The 11588-nt window shown below is 43.1% G+C and overlaps 1 protein-coding gene and 1 long non-coding RNA gene across 2 annotated transcripts in view; one reads left to right on the top strand and one right to left on the bottom strand.

The window, feature by feature from the left end:
- LOC137468455 (uncharacterized) overlaps positions 1-11588 on the top strand; it is a 224167-nt gene that overhangs the window by 162447 nt on the left and 50132 nt on the right. The gene's annotated exons all lie outside the window — the stretch shown is intronic.
- On the bottom strand, positions 55-11152 carry PROZ (protein Z, vitamin K dependent plasma glycoprotein). Its single transcript, XM_068180212.1, has 8 exons — positions 10938-11152; positions 9175-9338; positions 7757-7781; positions 4861-4974; positions 3437-3568; positions 2115-2200; positions 1911-2034; positions 55-1387 (listed from the first exon to the last, which is right to left on the bottom strand). The coding sequence occupies exons 1-8, from the start codon at positions 11002-11004 to the stop codon at positions 876-878; spliced, it is 1224 nt and encodes a 407-aa protein (XP_068036313.1). The 5' UTR covers positions 11005-11152; the 3' UTR covers positions 55-875.

Below are 11588 nucleotides of genomic sequence, written 5' to 3'. Positions count from 1 at the left end.
GTCTAAAAAACAGAGAAGTGTTTGATACCAAAAGTTTTACTGTGTCAGTAATACTTACGGGTTTGAGTATAAGTGGTAGGTGCCCACAGATGGCTTTGGAATTTTTTTTTAATTCTGGTCATATTATGTTTAATTTTTGTTAGGATGAACAAAAACTCATGTAGCTAAATTATCCATACTCTGTTTTATTTTGCTTCTAGGGAAAACACTACCACTGGACCCATTATTTTAATTGTTACTACCCTGGGGATTTGTTTGTTTGTTTGGGGGTGGTACAATATAACTTTGTCCAGACTTATGAAATTTTAGTTTTGGGGTTTTAAAATTATTTTTAAAACAAATAAAACATTTATTTTTTGTTGTCTTTGACAATTGGGTTTTATTTTACCCTCTAACTGACATGGCCATCATAAGGGAAAACATTGATTCCATGTGTGAGAGGAAGCATTTTTTAGTGTGATGAAAATGTCAAGTGCTACGTCAACATAGACATTTAAAAACTTGACATTGCCCATGTATTTTAAGTTTTACTTGTATGGATCATGAAATAAGAATATGAATTTGCTGAATCAAACCTCAGGGTACTAGCAACATTTGAAATCACAGAAAAATACTCAACATGTTTTGAGGTTTAGGATGAACAGTTCTAGATGAGTTTTTAGTTCAATAACTAGGTTTACTGTATCATGACTCATAGTGCTGTGTGTCAGCAGAAGGAAAGACAAACAGGCTTTTCTGTATAAACTGGAGCTAAATACATGTCATTGTTGCAACTTCCATTGCTGTAAATAGTAGTAGAGTCAAATGGCTGCATCCATGTTTCCTTGCAACGATTGGTAGGGGCTTGGTGCTTGAGAGTTGTTTGTGTTTGTGTCTTACTTTATTTTTTGTTTAACCCATACCATATACCTTGCAGTATTGGTGAAAAGCAGGGTTTCCCAGTCAGTGTCTTCCAGAGGCCAGGATCCCAGGATACCAGTCAGAAACCACGTGCCCTTGTACTCAGTAACCAAAAAGCTTCCTCCAGCCAGGCGTTTGTCTGTGGCCTCCTGGAGGTGCCCACAAAACTGCCTGTTTGTGAGGCTGATGTTGAGTATTTGTTTGCAGTCCTCAGCAGGAAGGTACGAAACCTGCAGCTCTTCGCGTTGAAGTTCATCACCTTCCATTCTCCAGCCGCTGACTGTACCAGTCAGTTTTGGAATTAAAACATGTTCTGCAAAGTCTCTCTCAGGGGTGCACACAGGAAGGTGGGAGTTGTCGCACTCAACATGCTCTTGAAGTTGTAGCAATGCAATGTTGTTCTCACCAGTGTCTTCATCGTACCGGATGTGTATGTGCTTCTCACTAATTTGCATTATCTTCCCAGTTCCACTTGCTCCGTTAGGCCCTGTGGAGCAATGACATTTGACTGCTCTTAGGAATAGTTTATCAGAGACCTGAAAGCTGCATGCAAGCTGCCTGGTCATGCTGAGAAACACGTGCAGCGGAGGAGCTAAAGGCGCTCTTCCTCGAAACCTCTGCAGTAAAAGGAAATGAGGAATAATACACTGGCAGCTTTTTAATGCTGGTAGGAGCACAAATCAGTTCAGCAGTAAGGGTGAATATCCAGCACTGATGTGACTTTAGGCATGAAATGAGTCACCACTAAATCCACCATGCTGAGCTGATCTCTGGGTGCTGAGTTCTGAACTGTGCTCAAGAGGCACTTTCTGCTTGCCTTGTAAAGAGGAACGTGGGGTAGCTGTAGTTCTAGGTCAGATACTTGACTGAGGTGCTTAAATGAAATAACATCATATTTGTTTCCTTTAACAATATTTTTATGAAGCAAGAAGTTTAGTAAGCTTTTTTAAAATTTAGCTTGTCAATACTGAAATGTGCTGCAGCAAGAAAAAATGTTTTGGATCACCTACCAGCACCAACCCTGATTTGAAAATGGCTGTGCAGAAGGACACACTCTGCTGTGGTCAACACGAAGTTACTTTTTAGCAACACTCCTCCACAGAAGCCTTTCTCTTCTGAGTTTAGCAGCAGCACCTAAGACAATGCAAAAAAACCTTTATATAACACTATCCATATGAGGGTAAGTGATGGGTTTCATGTATTGCTAGGAATACCTGCCAAGGAAATTGCTCATCACTTTTCTTCCTGGTTTCACTTATAAGGTTTTCACTGTCTTGAAGTCTGCCACATGCACATGCATCTAACAAATGAATTAAAAAAAAAAATCAAAACTTCATACTGTATCATTTCAAGATAGCCAATACCTGCAAATGCTTACTGTTCCACCTAGACTTCGGTGTTCTGCTTTTGCACAAGGGAAAAGGAGAATGACAGTTTCTCAGCTGGTGAAAATTGGAATAATTTGTTTGGCAATTGTAGTCATAATAGTTTAGCAATGGGCTGAACATGGTCACTGTTAGGCTTGTAGTGACCAGGTTTCACTGTGCTTCATTTCACTAATGAAATGAGGTTTCCTCTCCAGCCAACCATTAGCACATCTTGCTTTTTCATCTTTATTTCCTGTATTCAAATTGTGTCAAATACCTGAGAGCTATGGCCCAGTCTGGACAAGGTAAATCCTGGGTTTTCCTTGTTACAGCTGTCACTCTAGGGACATGCATGCCTTTCTCATCTGCTTCAAAAAACACACATGCTTTTCAATTGGATCACCCAGTTATCTGCATTTGTCAAATTTCCACTTGGTTTGGGTTTGGGTCACACACACTGGATTCTGTTCAGGTGAAGCTAAACCTCAGGACACCTTCCAGGTGCACACATGATGTGCTCTCACAGCTGGCTGGTGCTTAGTCCACAGGACTGAACTAGGCCAGTTTGATGTAAAGCCCATCTAAAGTGCGCACTGAGTGTGGACATCAGTCTTTCACTGCCAAAAGCGTGGCTCTACAGATGAACTCCGATTTCGCTGCCCCACTTGTGCTAATACAGACACAGGTCTAAATATACTTCTGTAGTTTTAGTAGACCTACTTTGTAAGGGGATGATATTTAATGAGACACCTAATATGAGACTGAAGAACTAAAAAGGGCTACTGTTTCAAGCTGATTAATATGGCAGCAAATGTTTCCCTTCATTTATTAGACCATTGGTCACCTGATGGTAATCAACTGAATCTCATTCCCAAGCAAACACGCATTCAGGAGAATTACTCTTTACCAAAAATAGGAGCAGAAAACCTGGTCCAGCGAGTGATATGTAGGGTAGAGCAAGTCCTCTCTGCTGATTCATACTTAAATGTTCTGATCAAATAGCCCTTCTTTTACCTTACTTTGGCATCTTGGGTGGTGGTCCCTAGATTCCTTTTTCTATCCACTAATATTGCTTTAGGCTTGAAGCAGACTGATCACATCTGTTAGATGGTGGCCTGCCCATCCCAGCCCTGAGCAGGTGCCCTCTTTATGCCCATGCTCACACCTACCTAATGCGATGCACTGTTTTCTATCCTTCCCAAGCTCGTAGCCATCAGCACAGGAGCAGCGGTAGGAATCACTTCCTGGATAGCAGAAGTGGTCACATCCTACCTTTGCTTGGTGGTGACATTCATTTTTAGCTAAACAGAACAAACAGAGAAAAAATGTGGAGTATTCTTTCATTGCTTGAGACCTCTATGTTTTATTTTCTATTCACTTTGTGTGGCTCTGAGTTGGGACGCTGGCTTGATTGTATTTACCACAGGGATTTTTTTCCCTTGTTAAACAGAAATTGGAGAGAGCTGAGTCTCTGCAGCATTCACAGTCTAATTGCAAACTGTGCTCCCCCCTGCACCTCCCTGCACCAGACACTGCACCTCTGAGTTGGGAAAGGGTGCCATGGGTTTTTAAACAAAACACCAAGTATCTGCAGCAGGAGAACTGTTGCATGTTATGAAGACAAGTATTGCTTGAGGAAGAAGGCAGCTAAGGTTTCTGGCTTTGAGAAAAACCCGTAGCTTTTATTTTGCACACTTGTTTAAATTATCAGCTATCAAAGACAAGAAAAAAAGAAAGGGATTATGAACTTTGAAACATGTTTAACTTTCTATAGCTAAGCAAACACTTAAATCTTTAGCACAAAGCAACTATTATTTGATCCAGCTCATAGGTAGCAAAAAATCTTGTATAACATGATGCCAAAGTCTCACACTGAGATGATCTAGTTCCCAGCTCTGGTCCAAGCTGTGTCACCTTCTGTGCTCCCCCAGAAGCTGGTCACAGTCACACCCCTTATACAGAGAACGGCCCTGCCTTCTGCAGCCAGGGCGTCTCCCACCCCAGGGGACCTCTGAACCAGCAGAAATACTGATGTCAGGGCTGGAAAGAACAACCTGGCAGATATAAAAATATAGTATCTGGCCCAGGGTTTTCCTGTGCCAGAACGCATCTGGTTTACTTTATGCTTTTCCCTTTCACTGGAAACAGTTTGTTTTCTGGAGTCCTTCTGTCCTGAGTGTCTGTCTTGTGGGGGTGTGTGGCCTCAGAGGCACCAGGGTGCCCGGGAAGCCACCCTGGCACTGCAGCCTTGGTCCTTCAGGCCACACTCCTGGGACCACAGCAGGACAAGCAGCCAGGCAGCGCAGGTGGCAGTGGCAGGGCTGGCTTTGGGTTGTACCCATGAGGTGCTTTGGTTTCAGCTCTTTTGCTGCATCCCCAGAGAAGGGAGGCTCAGGGCACAGGGACGGCCTGCAGAGCTTCAGGGTGCCGTAATGTTTTGTAGGCAGGCAGCACACATCACCCCTGCTCTGCCAGAACCGTGTGTTTTACCCCAAACCATGGTAAGTGGCACCATGGGAGAGCTGTGTATGGTTTCATGGGGACACCCTGTGACAAGACGAGATGGGGCTTCTCAGAAGGGGGCAATGCTTACCAAAAGCACAGTTCTCTCCCTCGTAGCCCTCAGCACAGGTGCAGGTGTAGCCACGGATGCTGTCCTCACACACACCGTTGTGCTGGCAGGGGCTTGAGGAGCACCTCCTGCCACCTGAAGAAATGGAGAGGGAGGAGTCACCACCAGCACTGATCCCAAATTACACAGCCCCCATCCTGGCACATGAGCCGGGTTGTGGGAGCAGTTTGGAAGGAAATGGGCTAAGTGTCACTGAACTGCTCCTCAGGGGTAATTTTAGGTCAAATCTGCTTCCAGAGGCACTCTTGCAGCCCCTGTCAGAGAGGCTGGGAGCTGCCCGGAGGCAGAGCCTACTTCTGGAGCATGGATGCTCTGATTCAGGGATAAGGACTGAGTTACAGGCCCTGCTTTTTGACAAATGTAATATAAGACTGCTGTTTTAGGTCTCCCATGTTAAATTGATATGCACTGGATAGAAAAAGCTGGCATCAAAATTATAGAGCAAGTGTACAGCAAGCAACATCAAAATAGGAGGAAATATAACTTTTCTATATCTGCACAATTATCATGCAGCAGCTCAGACACTAGCAAGCTTGCGCTTTCTGCTGAACTGAACATTGAAACAAGAGGGTGTCCTCACTGTGAGTGAAGCACCAGGCAGAGCTGCCAGTTTCCCTTCAAGGTGCCCACAGGAATAACTCCTAAGCAGTTTGAAAACATTATCCAAGTAACAACGACTTATTACAGACACAGGCAATCAGTAAGCAAGCCAGGAGAGCCTAACCTGGGACATGTTGTCCAGCCTTTCTAAAAATTAACACCTTGTCAGAGATGTTAATTCAGTCAGCAAGCTGCCCTACCTGATTTTGGGGATGGAAAAGTGAAAACTCGGCCAGCTACTGGGAATAAAACACCAATCATCATCTGCTTAGGCTATAGGCACACATATCTTTGAGTGTTAGATGTACTAAAATACTGGCTGAAAGAGCTACCAGCTTCAGCCCATCTGCAGTCAGATGCCACCAGCATATCCAACCACAATGTAGGCCTCCAGGGAGGGTTTTTGGGTGAACTGGGGGAATCTCACCTGCACAGCTGAGCAGGCAGAATTGAGGAGCTAGAGCTAGGGAGGGGTTACTGCAGCCTGAAGCAGTTAGATGGATTCAAGGCTCTGAAATCCATGTTGGGAAGAAAAGAAATCCAGCGCCTAGCTTTATTAAAGGACAAAAGCGAAGATTCAAGGAAATATGGAGAAATTGGCCTGATTTCTGTTACTGGCAAGCTGTGATTAAACTATAAGCACACAGCAATATAAAAAGGTGGGAAGTAAAAACCAACATACACTTTTCAAGATCAAATAATTCAAACCATTTAAATCTGATCATATTATGGGGAATCAGTGAACATCATACAATAGAAATGTCTCCAATGACATTGTCATGCAGTGAGCAGACTGCTATGAGGCATGCACAAAACTTTTGGAAAGTGATGTTTAAAGAGAGATTGGCAATGGCTAAGTTTATGCTATTGATAAAAGAGGGCTGGGAACAAGTGTGATCTCAGACAAAGTGCCCTGACAGCAGACATTCAGCAAGATGCCACTACATCAGTTTTGACTTGAAGGGATGAAGGTGGAGCAGTGCAGAACAGAGCTGGTGGGTGACCCAGCAGTTAGGTGGGTGCTCAGCCTTTCCTCTTTTATTCACAATGCAGATTTATCCACTGCACCCTGGACTTTCAGGGGAAAGCAACATGGATACCAGAGGTCTAGAAAATGAGATTATTGGAAGACAGGATGAAAAAATGTGTTTGTTTAGCAAGGAGGAAAGAAGCCACTTTTCAAAGGCAACACTGTCCAAAATGTTAGAGAAGACATCACAGAGAAGGAAACACACACTGCTGCTCTTTAGGAAGAAGACAGAACACATGGCTTTTCATTACAGCAGGAAAGCCACCCCTGAGGCTGAAGCCACTAATGTGTCCTGATTGTGGCTAAGCTTGTTTGGAGGGACCATTCTGAACTGGTTGCCCTTCACCCATCCTAGGCTAGAGAGGAAGCCTGCATGACATGCTTAGTACAAATATCCAATGACTCAAATTAGAAATTAGTCCCACCCTCACAAAAGTAATAAAATGCCAAATATTTAGCATCATTCTTCATAACCTTTATAGCACTGATGGGATTCTTCTATGTAATGGTTCCCAGGACTCAGTGATTTAGTGGCTTGTGCAGAAAATTATTATTGACTGCTGATTTTGCTACCTCCTTATCCGCTCTTTAAACCTAAGATTAGAAATTAATAATAGCTAAGTTAAAAACAAGAGAAAAACTTGGGATGAAGCACAGAGAAAAAAGGGAGAGAATAGGGCCTAGTCACCATGAGATGCTGTCAGAGGCTTCCTGTTCAGGTGGCATTTAGTTACATCAGGCCCTCGGCTTCTATGGATTTGTTTCTCACCTTGGCACCTGACAGGGAATGATGCAATCCCACTGTGCAGAGTTTGTAGACAGCTCATTAGCTTTTAATATCAATTTATCTTACTCGGGTTTTAGTGCTAATTCTGTATTTGGGAGGTTTTGCTGATAAAACTGTGCTGCTGTATTGCATCAGCAAAACACACTTTCTCATGTGCTAGGCTGTTTCAGATTCAGGAAAAGAAGTAGCCCATTTACTCTGACAACTTTTACTTACCTTCTACCTTTATTGTTTTTGCAGCTTTAAATTGTTTTTCCTGTGTATTACTTTTTAAAAATCATTTTGCATCTAAAATTTTCCTTCTGCTTTACTACAGACATGACAAACAGAGACTGATCGTTTCTCATAGCATAAACTCTTAGAAAATCAGTATTAGTCTGAATCAAAATGTTCATAATGTGACAGTACAATGAAGGAGAGAAATCAAGAGGCCAGCTTACCATAGTAGATATCCCAAAACATTTTCTGGGTGAAAAAAAATAAAGGAAATTAGAAAATTAGGAAATTATTTAATTCCCAAGTAATGTAATATGTCATAAATACTTTGCTAAAACAAAAAACATGTCATGAGAGAATATATACACTGGTTTAATGTTTACAAAGTTGCACAACTGTAGTGTGCTGCTAGCAAATATGCACATGAGAAGGGAGGGGCTTTGCCTACTGCTTACTTTATTGTTTCTTAAGAAGCTGTACAGGAAAAGAAACCCTTCACAGGCCAGAGAGGAACAGCTGGATCCTTTAGCAATGCAGCTCCCTGAAAAATCTGGCTGGCTATTGTCTCTCTGGCGTGCAGCAGCCTGGGAAGTGACCCCATCCTGTCCCATCCCACTTGACCCCTGGCAGGTGCTGCCGGAGGCAGAGTGGTCAGCACAGAGCAGAGCTGTGGGGCGCCACTGCTGGTCACCACCACCCTGTGCCCTGCATCTCCCTGGGTACTGCAGCTGACCCTGGAGCTGCTTTCCCAAAAGTGACACCTCTGCCCACCCCTCCCTTCCCCAAAGCGCCGTGGCTGCCCATGGGCAGCCCTACAGCTGTTTCCTCTGCTTTCCCTGCAAACTAAACTCCATCCAGATTCCCATTAAAGGGCACAGCAGACATCTCTATATGTCTGGAGAGCCCCTAGTGCACAGGAATTTGCAGCTACTCAGCGAGTGAGCCTCTCTCTATAGGTTCCGCTACTTGCTGGTGCATTGATTCCCTCTGTCCCAATCATAAAATCACAGAATGGTTTGGGTTGGAAGGGACCTTAAAAATCATCTAGCTCCAATTTCCTGCTCTGGGCAGGCACATCTTCCACTAGACCAGGTTGCTCAAAGGCCCATCCAACCTGGCCTTGAACAATTCCAGGGACAGGGTATCCACAGCTTCTCTGGACAACAGTTCCAGTGTCCCACACAACTCAAACTCCTCTCATTTATTTCCCATGTTGCATGCATTTGCATAGAGGATTTGAGTTGGGCCCTGATGAAGCCAATTTACTGGCTGGAGTGACTGGAATTCCTTTGTGCTGCCTGCCAGGTGCTCTTCTGCTGACCAGCACCCCTTTGCCTCTCCTGGTCCCTAAGGGATGCTGAAGCTGTATTTCTGTGTGTGGTCAGGATGGGACAACAGCCCCATGATTTACTAACACAAGGAGCATGACACATCATTTTCAGGAGAGGACTTGAACAATATCAAAGCTGACCTCCTCGTTTCCATTTTGACCATGAAAACACCTGCTTGCTACCTGCTGAGATGGCAAATGCAAAGATTTCACATGGAGAGAAACCCAAACAAATGAAGCAGTCTTGTGTTTCACAAGTAAAGGATCATGGAAGCAGTTTTTATTGTGCATGCAGGGAAACAAAATACTTACGAGCATGTCATCATCTTCAAATACTTCTCTTGCTTCTTCATGTGTACATCTCTCTTCTAGGCATTCTCTTTCCAAGCTGCCTTCAAGGACCTCCTCCAGAAGTAGGGAACTGGCACGTCTCTGTCTCTTGATAACACTGTTTGCATCATGAGCTGATATAAATACTGGAATATTGTATGACAAAACACTAATATAAGTACTTAGATAAATTTCCTTATATACTTTTACCTTCTTTTTTAGGATAAATAATTTTGGTTGATTTGGGGTTTCAGCCACATAAAATTTACATACTTTAAGAGCTCTAATGTCTTAGCCCAAATTCAGCTGAGTTGAGACCTTTTACTTCTGGGGAATGCCTGACTTGCTCCCAAGCAGGGGAAATTTGAAACCCTTCCTGGCACATTATTTTACTGCACGAGACATACAGAGCAGAGTGTGGAGGCACAGCCAGGGAAAGGGGGAAAACATTCTTATAAAAGGCAAAGGCTATTTTGTGAGACTGCACAGGGGTTTCAGATGCCTTGGTAGAAGTGGATATTAGTGGTACTAAGTTCTCATGGTGGCTCCAAACTGATGCTCTTCATTTTTAGTTCATGACAATTTTTTTTTTTTTTTTTTTTTTTTTTTTTTTTTTTTTTTTTTTTTTTTTTTGCTGAGGAGCAAAGCCATGATATTGCTGAGTTCTCAATCAATTGTCTCTTAAGAAGAGTAAATAAATACTACCCCTCAGCAGTGCTCATAGTTAAGAGGGCTATATCCCATGCCAGTGTTATGTGGAAGACACTGTAATCTTTCAGAGAGGAGAGACCAGGTGACACATCTTAAAACTCCTCTTTGCAAATGATACCTCCATCAAAAACTGCTGGGCAGCTGGTGCCACCCTGGAGCCTCATCTTCCACATGAAGCAATGTGTGATCGTGTGTGTCAGCATGTGTTTGTCAGTTCTTCTGTGCTTGGAAAGTAAATGTGTTGGGCAGGGAATAGTCAGGGGTTTTTCTCTTTTATACAGTGTTTGGGGACCCAAAACTGCTGGCTGAAGTAATCGATAATCATTGAACTAGAAGAAGTGAGAGCAGTAGCAAAATTATTCCAGACCTGTGTACAGATATTTAGTTATCTTTTTGAAGGATATCCCATAAGCAACTGACTTGCACATGATATTAAAAAAGAAAAGCTTCATGACTCTGTTCTGCCTTTTAAATGTTATCTGACCCCCAGCACATATTTCTGCCATGCAGTGGTTCTACCACATCCAGCACAGATGGCAGTGAACTTCTGCTGCAAGGTGTTTTGACTTCCTTAACAGAACACCATCTTTTTCTTCCTTGCCTGGCTCTTCCTCATTTTTTGACAAACCATGGAGAGTTAATACAGAAACATAGACTTCCTCAAGGTATAACAAGCATGCATATTGGCCTCTTCCATAGGACTCTCTCATTTTTATTTCAGCAGGAACTAGAAATATAAAACAAAATTCGCTTTAATATCTGGGATATTCTAAAAATTATAAGGAAAGACAAAATATTACCCTGGCATAAATTATGGTACTTCAAAACTACCTTGCCCCATTAGCCTACAGCAGTTTTCATTTAGCTGCATGAAATAAACAGCAGTAATTTAAAGAAAATAAGGAATGGACTGTTTTCATTGATTTCACTCTGTGCTACAAAGTAAACATTATACAAGGTATAAAATTACTGGTGTTTTTAGAAAAGCAGCAGCACAAATCAGAATTAAAGGTGCAACAAAACAAAAGCCATACCTGCCTGCTCTGTGTGAAGGAAAAGGGCAGAGAGAAGGAAGAATATTATCCAAGAGCACCTTGCCATTGTTACCCTCTGAGCCTAACGGTGCCTGCCTGCATTCCTGCAGCTCTTGTGGGAAATGGCTACAGGAGAGATGTTGAAGTTTAAAGTCCAGCTGCTTATGAGAAAACAAAACCTCTAAGGGCAAATCCTGGCTGCAATGTCAACACATGGGGAAAAAGCCACAAAAAACAAACCCAAACTAAACCAAAGAAATCAACGCCCAGCTCAGCAGTGCAACAGCCCCCTTCTCTCTGTGCCCTGGCTGACTGTGGGGCCCTTTGCCAGTGCCACTGGGAGCTGCTCTGAGATTTAGATGTTCCTCCCATGCCCCAGCACTCACTCACTGTAACACAGCGTGCGTGGAGAAGAACAGCACGAACATTTCTTTGTACCATATCAGAGCACAGGCTGGACAATGACCTCAGGGACCAATTACATGACGTGGCCCTTCAGTACGTTGTCCTCACAAAACATTTACCAAGGCTTAGCTGCAATGGGCAAATCCCACCAGCTTTTGGAGCAAGCAAGCCCACAAACAAGATTTTCTCCCCCTAGGGATGCATCTGAATGGATATGGCATTTTTCTTTTTCACTCTTAGGTTTAT

This window comes from Anomalospiza imberbis, chromosome 2 (assembly GCF_031753505.1).
Source record: "Anomalospiza imberbis isolate Cuckoo-Finch-1a 21T00152 chromosome 2, ASM3175350v1, whole genome shotgun sequence".
Lineage (NCBI taxonomy): Eukaryota > Metazoa > Chordata > Aves > Passeriformes > Viduidae > Anomalospiza > Anomalospiza imberbis.
The sequence above is the reverse complement of the archived record's forward strand: the minus strand, read 5'-3'. Positions and strand labels throughout refer to the sequence as shown.

Excerpts from the sequence above, each read along its gene's own strand:
- PROZ (XM_068180212.1), bottom strand. The coding sequence starts at position 11,004 with ATGGCAAGGTGCTCTTGGATAATATTCTTCCTTCTCTCTGCCCTTTTC. Across the intron at positions 7,782-9,174 it reads TTGAAGATGATGACATGCTC|AAAATGTTTTGGGATATCTA; the intron begins GTAAGTATTTTG and ends TTTTTCACCCAG. Across the intron at positions 2,035-2,114 it reads ATGAGCAATTTCCTTGGCAG|GTGCTGCTGCTAAACTCAGA; the intron begins GTATTCCTAGCA and ends GCATTGTCTTAG.